Source organism: Uloborus diversus, chromosome 10, assembly GCF_026930045.1.
Source record: "Uloborus diversus isolate 005 chromosome 10, Udiv.v.3.1, whole genome shotgun sequence".
Classification (NCBI taxonomy): domain Eukaryota; kingdom Metazoa; phylum Arthropoda; class Arachnida; order Araneae; family Uloboridae; genus Uloborus; species Uloborus diversus.
The window spans coordinates 26,345,401-26,359,334 of NC_072740.1; the positions used below are offsets into that span (position 1 = coordinate 26,345,401).

At 36.6% G+C, this 13,934-nt stretch overlaps 1 protein-coding gene across 1 annotated transcript in view; it reads left to right on the forward strand.

Moving 5' to 3' along the window:
- Positions 1–13,934, forward strand: part of LOC129231693 (tyrosine-protein phosphatase 69D-like) — a 679,130-nt gene that overhangs the window by 629,732 nt on the left and 35,464 nt on the right. Inside the window, exons 14-16 of the mRNA XM_054866058.1 lie at positions 2,669–2,766; positions 6,324–6,436; positions 10,541–10,631. Coding sequence (XP_054722033.1) covers positions 2,669–2,766; positions 6,324–6,436; positions 10,541–10,631 — 302 coding nt within the window. The remainder of the gene's footprint in view (positions 1–2,668; positions 2,767–6,323; positions 6,437–10,540; positions 10,632–13,934) is intronic.

Below are 13,934 nucleotides of genomic sequence, written 5' to 3' on the forward strand. Positions count from 1 at the left end.
TTGTGTAACTACTTCCTATTATCCCATTCAGATGAATTTTTAAATCTCGATAATTTGATAATAATAGAAACAAGATGCTGTAACTCTTTACTATTAAAATAAGGATTTAAAATTTTGGTGCTTTTATTCATTAGCCGTTTTTAAATTATTTTTGACTTGTGATATTCTACATTTTTAATTTGAAAAAATAAATAAATAAAATGTAAGAAGTATATCACCCTACATCAATTGCAAATTCATTTTAGTTAAATTCACAACTATATGTTTGTTTTAAAATATTTAGTTTAAAAACTTCATATACGTATAGATTATAAAGTATTCTATTTACAGTAGCTATTAGGAGTCGAAACAAAATTATTTTCCAGAAAAATTATGAAATAAGATTTTATAGATCTGAAAACCGATTGACAAATACTGATCTATTGAGACTGAAATAATGACATAACGCTGCTTCTTTATTTTTTATGAAAACAAATTTGGTAGATTTCAATTGAGTAATTATTTCGGGTTTGTAAGGAATTTAGCTAACTTCAGGGATAGTAGCATGCAAGGAAGATAAATTTACTGTAGTGGCGCCATCTACATTTGATTTCGCTAACCAGTAGTATATTTGAATTCATCCTCAAAAGCAAATAATAACTAATGACGATTTCAATAAAATTAATGTAACATGAATTTTCACCAAAATGTTTTATGTCGATGTGAAATGTATTTAAACTGAGGTATCTGTATAATGAGCATTTTAAGTTGATTTATTTCGTTGTTGAACAACAAGCACATGGATGCCCACCCCCCTACGAGCAAGGGCGTACCCCACTAAACATCGCGAAGAGCCCCAGCCCCAAAAGGAAAAGTTACCCCTCAATCCCCCTCCTTAAATATTTTAATGACGCAGTCTGCGCTATGGCCCCCCCCCCCCCCCCCTAGGTGGGCACCCCTGACAAGCATATAAAGTTTATGATGTATTTGGAGTAATTATAATTTTTTTTTTTTTTCCAGATACATAAAATATAATCTAACCACTTAATAAGACATAAAAATTACACGCGACAGTTTCCAAACCGTTTCGAAAGATTCAAAAAAGGGTGCGGGGGAGGGAGGAATGACAAGGAGATAGAAAACGTCTCGTTTAAAAGTAAATTCACTTCCTCTCTAAAAATTTTTCTTAATTCCGCACATCGGGTTCCGTTTTCTTTATTTTTTTTTCTTTTTACCTAATTTAAAAATAAATCCTAATTATGCATTTTATACAGTCATTGCTGTTGACTTCAATTTCATCTGAATCTTCGTGAAAGATATCCTAAGAAATATTTTTGCTTTTAAAAACTCATTGTTAGTAATAAATTTAACAGTTTTTTTACTGTTATAATTATTTTTAGTCACTTTATCAATATTTTTTAAAGTAATCACTGATAATAACGAAGCACCGATTTTTTTATGGTACGTGATTAATTATAGCAAGTTCGGTCTTCAGCATTTTTCTGATACTGAAAAAACATTTCAATCCTAATATGATTTCAAATGTCTTAATTTTCTGATGATCATAATTTAAAACTTGAGTTGAAATATGTTCAGGAGAGAAGAAAATTGAGTAAAAGTTGTGTTGCGGGTAGATAAATTCGAAGAAATTATTAAGATATATCAATTAAGAATTCAACAGATTTTTAAACATCAAATTGTCTGTCAGTTAAAGCAAAGCATTTAAACTGATCTTTATACTTCAATAATCATATGAACAACCTCATTACACGAAGATATAATTATGAAAAAACATAGGTAACGCACGTATCAGTTCGGTAACAGATGGTTTCTTCTTCGATGCTACAGACATGACGAATGTCTCGCAATATGATATAACTGAACATCACTAATTAAAGATTCGAAAATTAAAACACATTATTATGTTAATGGCAATAAATTTATTTTCTATTATGCAAAAATAGGTAGAAGAAAATTTATTTTGCTTTTCAACTTGCAATACCCACATGATTTGGTAGAGATAGAAAAGTCAAGATTGAAGAAATCTTACCTGTAGTTCTATGCACCTGGAGTGGAAAATTTCAATTGGAACTTATATCGTACATCGCATAAAAGGGTTTCATCCCGCATAATCCTTTGGCGCTACATAAATGTTTTGACTGGAAATAACCATTCCGGTAAGCTGCACTACCGACATGATAAAAAAAATTGGGACAAGTATAAATTGCCTTTTTTTTTCATCCATATGTATTCGTTTTTTCTAAAACACGAGTCTATCATCATTGATGAACAAAAAACGCGGTAGTTTATTTGGCATTCGTTTTTGCCGAGAAGTTTTATAATGCATTAGATTTTTCTAGACTGCGAGTCGAAAGTGAAACACGTTGCCGATCTGATTTTGAAGCAATAAGAAGAGTTCCAATGTCATATTATAAAATAAAACCTGAAATTTATGTCATGAATTCAGTGTGAGACGGAGTCTACTTTTTGAAGGAAAAAAGTTTTATTGTTGGGGAAGTTTTTCTGGAACTTAACATTAGCACTTATCTTAATATTCACCCAAATATGAAAAGAGTGTCTAGTTTTATGAAACTTTCAGTATCTTGATAATGTACTACTAAATACTTCTATAATAGTCATTTGATTAATACTATACAACTAAATCGAGGATTTTTCTGTTTATTTTTAGCAAAAAACATGGTCCTCATTACATGGAAAATGGGGAGCGTCTTGGACTTACAGCTTTAATACTTAGAACTATTCATCGCAATGGTCATTTGCCTGGAGGTAAAGGTGAATATAGTTTGGGACATTCTTTTTATTTTTCTTTCGTCTGACTTTTTACTATCAGGTTTACAGACTTTTTTTTTTGCAATAAAAACACGGTATGATTGTCTGGTGAATCGTAAGTACGTGCGAAAATGTTGTATTTTCAAATCCAAGCAATCAACATTGTTTCTTGTTCAGCTCTCGTGCACCAATGTATATTCTCTAAATCATATTCAGTGCAAGCTTTCTTCATTGGTTTTTAATCACTTTCTCAATGAAAAATTGTGATACAACTTTTAAATTGTTCAAAGCTTTTGCTGTGAAATAGGACGTATGTATCATGCGCGGAAGTATATTCGGTATGATTGGTTTTATTGTAGCATTATATTTCGTAATTTGATCGGAGTGTCCGTTATTTCTTCCCGAGCTTGCCAAATAACGCCCTAAATTTCACATTTGCCTATATCATGTTATCGAAATCCCGTTTGGCAGCTTGGTACATGATTACGTACCTAATCATGTCGTAAGGGACCCTCGTCGCTAGACGCTTGCAGCTCACATCGTGCACTAAAACTAACAATATAGTTATATTAAAAATGTTTATTTATTTTTTCTAACATTTGAAAATTGCTTCTAATTATTAATACACTCCTGTTTGTAAAAATTGCAACACCATGAAGGAAGCATCATAGTTGAATGAAATTTAATACACAGTTGAGTGGTAATGTTACAAATAAATGATTACATTTTCAAACCAAACAAACAATAAAATGAGATAGAAATTAGTATTTTGTGTGGCCACCACGCGCCGCAATAAGAGCTGCTACACGACTCGGCATGGAGTGAAACAAGGTTTGAATGTCTGCCTGTGGAAGAGTATTCCATATTGTTTGTATGCGCAACCCAAACTCGTCTGTCGAAGCAACAGGACGAGGAACACGAGCGAGACGCCGCCCAACGAAATCCCACACATGTTCAATCGGTGACATATCCGAGGAATATGCAGGCCAAGGACGAAGCTGTACCTGCTGCGAATCAAGGTAGGATTTCACAGTCCTGGCAACATGTGGACGGGCATTATCCTGCTGGAATACAGCCTCTGGCAATCCTTGCAGGAAAGGAATAGCTTGGGGCTGTAAAACTTCGTTTAATGTATCGGGTACTGTTCAAATGGCTCACAATTCGTAGCAATTGTGATCGTCCACGATATATTATGGCATCCCAGACCATAACTCCGGGTGTTCGTCCACTGTGGCTTTCGATAATGCACTCCGGGATCTGCCGTTCACCGGCATAGCGCTTGACACGAATTCGGCCATCATGGCACCACAAAGTGAAGCGGAATTCGTCAGAAAAGACGACCTGCTGCCAATCAGCACGCCAGCTCCTATGCAGATTGCACCCATTGTAGCCGCAGGCGACGATGGTTTTGCGTGAGAGGAATCCTGTATAAAGGAACGATCCTTCCGCGCAGCCCACGCTGCAGCAGACGTCTCCAAATTGATGAAGCTCACAATGAAACACCTGTGGCTTTCGATAATGCACTCCGGGCTGTTCACCACTGTGCTGCCAATTGTTTAGAAGAAGCTGTGCGGTTCGTCAGCGCCATACTCACCAGGTGTCTGTCATCGCGAGCTGACGTCACATTTCAGGGTCCACTCCCGGATTTCCGAGCTGTCCGACCCTCGTTCGTCCACTGCTTTCAAACACGAATGATTGTGCTGCTGTTACGCTGCACACGAGCGGCTACTGCACAATAAGACAATCCAGGTTCACGAAGGCCGACGATTCTGCCCCGTTCAAACTCCGAAATTTGCTCAAATTTCGCTTTCTTTCGTCGAAGAGGCATAGTAAGGATTCAGTTAACATTTACTCTAACACATAACCACCGATAATCATACATGCCTCGCTACAGCCTTCTATTTATATTCGGTTCGATCCGCCGTTTAGAGGGCGCTGCTCAGCAAACGCATGCGCTACCGGTCTGCATTTTTAATCATTTGCATATCATGCCCTACTTTACAATTCCTGCAAATTTCAGCTCACTCGCGTAAGTCCTTCGTTGTGTTGCAATCATCCCAAACAGGAGTGTATATCTTCTAATGAAGTTTCCCTTGAAAGGACGTGCTTGAGAATTACCCGAGATTTTTAATTTATTCTTTACTTGACTATTTTCTTCTAATTGACCGTTGTACTTACTCTCCATGATTAATACCGATTGCCACGTACTTTTTTTACGTTTCCTGACCAATTAGACAGGTATTATTGAGCGTACATCATAATCCTTTTCTTTATTAGGACGGCGTCACACTGGATACTTCCCGCTGAGCAGCTAGTTTTTCTATCTAAAAAGTCTATATGAACAATCATGGATGCTTGAATGCTGAGATGAGAAAAAAATAACACAAATATAACACAAAGCAAATAGTTTTGTTTAAAAAATTATCTATTCTTCTAGCTCATTCAACTAAATTAAATCTACCTTGAGTAGTTTCATGCGAAAGTGAAACAAAATAGTACTAGCGAACATCAAAACGGGAAATCGAGAAGCAATGTGCATGTAATGGTAATTATATGGTTGACTTTAAAATTAGAAAATATAGATTAGCTGGTTATAGTAGTGAATGCGAAGATATATCAAACCGAAACACACAGATTTTTTTTCCGGTTCAATTCTGGTTTTCGTTCCAAATAAAATAACTTTTTTTTTTCTTTAATTTCGTTTTAGTTCCGTTTCAAAGTCCTGATTTTTGCCACATTCCACCATCTCGTATTGGCACTACAGTTAGAACTTGCAACAACTTGAGAAATAATGCTCTAAATTCAAAATTTTGCTACCAATTTCAAGCTATTTTTGTGAAAAACATATGTAAAGTGTTAAAGTTAATATATGTTTTATTATGTTTCCACATGGAAAAGAAAAAAATAGCTATCTTCAGAACTTAGCCATGTATATAATAGGCTGTAAAGAATGTACTTTATACTGCCGGGCTGAACACAGGAGGCAGCTGCAGCTGAACTTAAAATAAGAAGCTGCAATTTAACGGTTTACGCCGCTATGTATTTGATTCAGATTATACTTTTGCAGATTTTTTTAAAAATCTTTTCCATTCACAAATGACCCCAAAACATTGCATATAGGTAAAATATGATATAAAAAACCACCTTGTGACAATAACTCAATTTTGATTTTAAAAAAAATGCAGATACGACTTTTGTGCTTAGCACGGCAGAACATACGTTTTCTGAAACTGGGTAGAAACACTAACCGTTATAGTATCCTTTAAGTAGAAAAAACAATTGGAAATGCATATTTCATAATAACTTTTTTTAACCCAGAATATTGAGGTATAAAACACCGTGTTTTTGGAATATGCATTTGGAAAGGTCACTAAAAATAAAGTTTTCAATCTTCATTTGAATTTTAAACATTGAAAAAGCCTTTACTGTTGACAATGACGTCGCAACGACCACCACAGGGACGATCCATTCTGACAAACTTTCATCGATTGCTGCGCTGTCGTTCCGGCATGTGTAATGTGTTAAAATGTATTGTAATGTTTTTTTCTTTTTAGCTGGACCATTGTCAAAAGTTCCTAGACTAGGTCCGATTGCCGCTGATGAGCTTCCTGCTGCCTTTGTTGAACGACATGTGGACAGTGATTTAGTATTCCAGAGTGAATTTGAAGTACGAAAATATTTAATTATTTTATGTATTTAATTTCCCTGCTAATCAGTCAGTTGCAAAGCTAAAAGATTGTTTTTGTCATCATAACCTTTTTGTCTTTTTTGAAGTGAAACTTTTTATGCGAAGGCTTTGAAATTTCGATCGGCACACGTTTGTGTGCCGAAAAGTCACACTCGCGTTCTTAACTAACGTATTTCGAGTATTGCTTACTGTTTCCTTTGTTTTTAATTTATTTTCAGCATTAAAGTACAATTTTGTTTTGAATATGTCTGAAGCTTTTTGGCCGGGACGGTTCGGGGTCCGATCGGCTGGAAGTTTAGCGCTCTGCCGATTGAGCTACTGTGATTTTCACTCAGATTGCTGGCGGCAATATTAGTATGAGATACATATGTACATAATTTTATTTAAACAAATGAATGACAAACACAATCTGTGCTATTCAAAAGTGGTTGATCAATAAAAATGTTTAAATGTAATACAAAATTACACTTCTACGATGTGTGTTTCCGATACATCCTGTTTTTTTTATTCTTGTCTCCGATATTTTTCGTGAGGCCACAATTTTAAAATTTTATTAATGAACCAAATGTATTAATCACAAGTCTGGTTACACCTTCATGAAAGGCAAAATGCTGAGTTAGTAGAATAAACATGTAAAGTTTTTAGCGTTTCTGCTTCAACCCTTTTTCTGAAGCATTATTTTGCAGCTATGTTGGTATGGTGTCTTTAATAAATGTCCAACTTTCATTAAAGTACTTTTTTCTTCTAGTACCTTAGAGTATTTTCCTTTTATTTCTTATTGCTTTGCCCGAATTCCTGGTAATTTTGCTGTTGAGTTTCGCTATTTCAAAGAAAGTCTGAAAATTCTTTTCAACTTAAGGGAAAACAATATGCCAATTTTCTGCTACTATGCTCGGCTTCGTAAGATCATTATTATTTTCATTACTGTCATCACCATTTTAAATTATAAAGATTATTACAGTAAAAACTTTTTTCAGAGTGTCAAAGTATGCCATTTAGTGCTGAACCTTCGAATTGACTCATAAACTGCTGTTGTTGTTGCTGCTGTCTTGTGCCAGCTAGGCTGACAATTTGGGGTGCGCTGCTTCAAGATCCCAACTCTACCGTAATTGGGTATGAAGTCCGACTTCCACAGTACCCACATGCCATAGGGATCCGTTTATAGGGTAGGCAACCATTCACAGCACGACAACGCATTCATTCAAAGAACAGGAGTTAGAAAGTACTGCCATGCCCGAGACGGGATTCGAACCCGGGACATCCCCAATCACAGTCAGAGTTCTCTGACCACTAGAAAAGGCAGCCGGCGCTCATAAACTGCTGGTCCGTCTGATAAGCAATGCTTTCTTGGTTCCTTATTGCACATCAGTTTTTGATAGAGACTATATTTCATTGCTCTAAATATACATTATGTTTGATGGTATATTGGAGCTATAATGGAGTGAAGTGCAAACGAAAGGTTAGTTTATCTGTTACAGGGAAAAGCGCGAGAGGCAAAGTGTTTTATTGTTCTAGCAAGTGGAAACTAGTATAATTTATTAAATTAGTTTTATTAATATATTAACATTGCTTAGAAGTGTACATCTTTCATTACAAAAATTTAAATAACTACCCTCCGAGCTCTAACTCAAAACTATTTTGTTTATTTGGCGCATTGTAATCCGAACCTTCATAGTGATCTCTATAATTTGTATTTATAGCATAGCGTCAATGTCATTAATGTACACTGCTCAAAACAGTTAAAGGATATTGAGGTTTTGGGTTGATCTTGCATCTGGAGAACTTTTTGGATGATTGATGTTTTATCGACTGACGTAGTGAACTAAGTAAAATAAAAACTTCCTTTTTTTGGTAGAAAATATACTTTTCATTTAACCTTTGGGTACAAAAGGAAAAAATTCACTTAGTGCATATGAGAAAAACAAATAAAAAAGGGGGTTTCCTTAAAAGAAAATCGCTTTTAGTAGGGTTGGGTATAATCGCTTTAGGTATGGTTCCCCGAACGGTCAGCAATGTAGAACACCTTTGAGGCATGGAATCAATGAGGCAATTAATGAGGGGCTGGGGTATTCTGCCCCACTCCTCCTAAAGAGCTCTTTCAGTTCTTGCAGAGTTTGTGGAGGTAGTAGGCGTCTAGCAACTCGCCTGCCTGGAATGTCCTAAACATGCTCGATTGAGTTCATATCCGGAGAATACGCTGGCCATTCCATTCGTATGATTCATTCCTCCAAAGGGAAATCATTCACCAAGTTAGCTCGATGTGGCCTGCAATTGTCGTCCAATCACATGAAGTTATCGACAACCGGTCAGAGTTCCCCTTCAAATGACATGCAGATCGGTGCTCCCATCACCAGATACCATCCCACATCCACCACCAAATCTGACACTTTCGTGCACTAACGCTGGATTAACTCTACTGCCATGTTTCCCCCAGATGAAAATACGCCTATTATCAGGATGAAGAGAAAAACGGGATTCGTCAGATAAAAGAATTGCTCCATTTATTTCTTCTCCAATTCACATGCTCTGTTGTCCACTCCCTGCGGGCACGTTGGCCGAAAAGCATACAAACTTACAGCGTGATGGAGATTTCGGAAGTTGGTGTCAAAAATGTGGTGCTAGTAGCCGAGTGAAGGTGTCGTTGTAGTAGAGTGGCATTCGTACTTCGGTTTTCCTCAGCCGCTGTTAAAATTAAATAGCGATCTTCGTTGAGCGTTGTTGACCGTCTACGACCTTGTCCTGATCTTCGGTCTGCATTTTCAGTCTCTAAAAAACAGCTCCAGATCCTAGAAATCACACTTTGCGAAACTCCTATGGTTTCTACTGCCTCGGCTTGTGTTTGGCTCCTCTGTAGCCTACCAACAAATTTAGAAGCTTCTGATTCCGTTAAATGACTTAGTTGATACATAGCACTCATCAAAACAACGCGCTTGCTGAATGTCGATCATTCTTTTCTGCTTTGTCTGACATTAAGTTGAGAGCGAAATCTCATTCGCTGCCACTGAAGCGTCGTCTTCGACGTCAAACTCAAAGTTTGAAACTGAGAAAAATTTGCATTTGTGACACTCTTATGCAAAAAAATTGTGAGTAACTTTCTTTATACAAGACTTGCAATATCCTTGAACTGTTTTGAGCAGTGTATTTGCTTAAACAAATAAACTCCATTAATCAAATAAACTGAAAAAATAGTTATCTTTCAGCTTTTTTTTTTTGTTTGTTTGTTTTGAGCAATCACGATTGCTAATTGTTTTCATTTGACAGTCCTTGATGTTGTGGTTCATTTTTAGCTTGGACCAGGGGCCTCTGCAGCACCACCCTCCATCTGCCTCTGTAGGCCCGCCTCCTCTGGTTCTGACCACTGTCCCCGGAATCCGGTGGCCTACATGTCTTACACACACGCGCGCGCGCCTTTACACACATACACACTGATACACATACACGCTGACACACAACTACCGCCTTTACACTCATACACTCTCTCCTACGTGCATACACGCAGGTCTACGCTCATACACAAGCCTAAGCCTACACATGCACGCCTGCACTCACAGACACAACTATACACGCGTAATTGCCCAGGAGGAGGGACAAGCTTGAGGGGACGGAAGCCGCTTCTAGAAATAATAATTCCAAAGAGTAGGGTACTGCCGAAACTCGTGATTGTGAAAAACATAATTTGAATTTAAAATTTCAAAATTTAAATGATGTTTTTTTTACTTTGCTGAGGATTAGATAGAAAATAAAGTTGAACTATTTTGAATACCAATAGCTAATACATGGTATTTTTCTTGGTTATTGAAGTATTGTAGTCGCAAGATTCTAATTTATAGAGTGATTAAGAGTCTCATGTTTAGTCGCTCCAGCTAGCATCACGAAAACTATCACTTAACGCTGCTAATGAGTGCTAAATTGATTTATTTTAGCCGTTTGCGGAAGGTTTTCTTTTTTTAAAATAAAAGCGATTATCAAAGCCACTGAATTAGTTTTTTGAGTTATTTAAAAAATATCGAGGACAACAGTACGATTAAAAGCAAAATATTTAATCACTTCAAATTACAGTCTAATTGTTCATCGTTTTTTTAGGCTCTACCTGATAGCTTTAAAGATCGAACTACCCATGCTTCAGATGCCCCTGAAAATCTCAGTAAGAATCGCTATCCTGACATCAAATCATGTAAGTAGTTTTTTTAACATTTGGTTGTGTTCTTTCGCAGTACTTTGTGCTTGAATGTGCTAATGTTCAAAAATCTTTTGAATTCAGGTAAAAAGCTTAGTTTGTTTTCAAATCATCTCATTCAAACACTTTTTCTCTCAGTGTATGAGGGTAGTACCCGGTTTTGTCCTTCGGTTAGTATCGGGTTTTGCCCCGCACGTACAGCTTTAATAAAAAGTGCCGTCATATGACTATACAGAACGCTACAGACAACTTAGAATGATAATGAAGGTAATTAAATTTTGTACAAAGAGAGGTACATTTCTTTACTGTTGCGGAAACAGGAACGTAGTATAATCGGTCGAGTTTGGGTAAAAAAATTTAAGCAAAAACCACTCAAATAGAATTTTTTCACAGGAATGAAAGAAGCGAGTTTACTGCGTTCTAATTTAACGGCTGCTGCTTTTTCATCAAGGTGGAAGGTAGTTCCTCTCTTGTCCATGCAATTGTAGCGCTTACAGGGGCTAGAAGGGGGTACCCGGTTTGTAGCTTGGTCAGTTGAATCAACATTTCAGTTAATGAAAGCTGATGGTAAGGTTCAAGTGCGGCGCAGCACTGAAGATGCCATGAAACCAAATTGTCAATAAATCACTGTGTAAACTATTGTTGACTCCATAATGGTGTGGACTGTTTTCACATGGCACGGATTGAGTTGTCAAGTCCAACTACACCAACCACTGACTGAAAGTGACTATGTCAGTCCCTTTAAGACCACTCGCAGTCATATTTACCCAAACAATGATGGCACTTTTATGGATGGCATTGTGGCATGGCACCGAGCCACAACCGTTCTTAATTGGCTTAAAGAGCATTCTGGACTGTCCCAGCAAATAATTTGGCCACCTAAGTCGGCCAACACAAATTCTATCCATCATTTATGGGACATAATCGAGCTGTCAGTTTTTGAACATAATCCTGCACTGGTAGCGTTGTCGCAATTACGTCTATAGGGCATATATCTGGCCAATACTTCTGCAATGGTCTTCTAGTGACTTTTTGAGTCCGTGCCAAGTCGAGTTATTGCAAGTAGCCTGGCAAAAAGAGGTCCGACAAGATATCGTAAGACGTACCGTGACTTTTGACACCTCAGTATATACAAGGTGACTAAAATTAAGAGTCAAGAAACACAGAAAAACTGGGGTACAAACTTTGGTACAATAAAAGGTTGCTGTCACATGTCTGTACCGAGTTCTTTGCTGAGTCACTATGCTTGACAGCGAGAAACGCTTAAATTTGCCTAACTAGTATTATTATAATGATTTCCTTATCAAAACTTTCACGTGTCACTATCTTAAATATCAAGATAAAAAATAAATGAAACTTTCAAGGCTTAAGAGGCAGTTTTTATAAGAGTCAGGCAGGTCAGATACATGCCATTTTTGATTTTGCTAAAAACTTTACAGTGGTTTCTTCGAATGATTTTAGAAGACACATATTTTTTCTTTTCTTCCAAAAAAAAATTTTCGTGGTAGGTTAACCGACTTAGGGTTTTTCTCAAATCGACATTTTTTAATATTAAATTATCTCTGCGCACTGAGCATCAGCAAAAGTAATCTTTGTGATTACAGCATGATATTTAGTGCATCAAATGAAATATATCGTAAATTTTATGGCTGACCTTTAATGGACCCTGGCAGGGGTGGCTAAACTGTGCCGAAGAAAGTGAAAATATGACATTTTTGAGGCTTCCTGATTCCATGCACTGAGGCTCCACCATGGTTTTTGTACGTAATTTGTGTAATTATGTATCTAAATTATTCAATACCCTCATTAGTTGCATGGCTCACTCTCTGAGCTGCCAAAAAAATGGCGGTTTTTGTATCGAAAAATGCTAAAACTTGAAGTTTTCATAAGCCTTTATCTCAGTGCACTGAAGGTCAGTGTAAAACTGGATACCTGCATTTCAAATTAGAGTATGTGTATTTTCACGAACAAGTGACAGAACTATGGGCAACGGTTCTGCAGGCTCATAAAATGCACTTCAAGATGAGGAAGTTGCATACGAGTTAACGACGCATAAGTTAGTTGTACTCAAGTCATATGCTTTGTCTTGCATTTTTTTACTGTCCCACTAGTCAGTTCAGCAATTGTACCTTTGTTTTATAATGTCATAATATTGCTTGTATTATAAGTAGTAAAATATGACTTTTAATTGTTTGCTATCATGGTAGTTTAGAGCATAGAAAATAATTTTTGTTACTATTATGTACAGCCTAAAAGGGAAGAAAATAAGTAATAGTCAAACGAAAAAAGCTATCTTAATTAAAATATTTGAAAATATGCCGAAAACACCTAACCAACGTTTTTACCGCAAAAACAACCGTTTTTTTTTTTTTCTTTCACTTTGCTTCCAGTTATAATATTATAAACTATGCAAGTAAGCATAATCAGACTACTTGCAAGCCTATAACTCTTTTATGGAAAGTTTTTGATCATACTAGTTTTCTAAATGGTATCTGGAAGTCCCTGGGGGAAATTTTAAACCCGGATAGGTTGATCGAACTGAAAACTGAATATTTCATTTTACTGTTTTGAAATACGTATTGTGTTCTTGAAAAGAATTTTCCCAAAGATCTGTCACTTGTTTATGAAAATATACCATACTCTAGTTTGAAATGCAGGTATCCAGTTCTACACGGACCATCAGTGCACTGAGATAAAGGCTTGTGAAAACTGCACTTTATAGTATTTTTCAATAGAAAAACCGCCAATTTTTGGCAGCGCAGAGGGTGAGCCATGCGACTAATGAGGGTATTGAATAATTTATATAGTACGTTATTTCACAAATCAACGCACAAAAACCACGGTGGAGCCTCAGTGCATGGGACCAGGAGGCCTCAAACAAGACACATTTTCACTTTCTTCGACACAGTTTAGCCACCCCTCCGAGGGTCCCCTGAAGGTCAACCTCAAAATTTACGATATATTTCAATTTAGGTAATAAATATACAGACAATATTAGGTATATTGTCAACACAAGAATTTCTTTTTGGCTGATTCTCAACACACAGAAATAATGGAATTTAAAAAAAAAAACTGATTTGGAAAAACCTCTACGTCGGGCTCCACTTCACGAATTTTACAGGTTCCCAAAAATTTTTTTGGAGGAAAATACGTGTCTTCTAAAATATTTAGAAGAATCCACCATAAAAATTTGAGCAAAATCAAAAATGGTGTATATCCGAACACCCCATTTCTGCCCGGTTCTTATAAAAACTGGCTCTTAATACTTCGTCAAGGGGACTCGTGGGCAACGTTTATTTA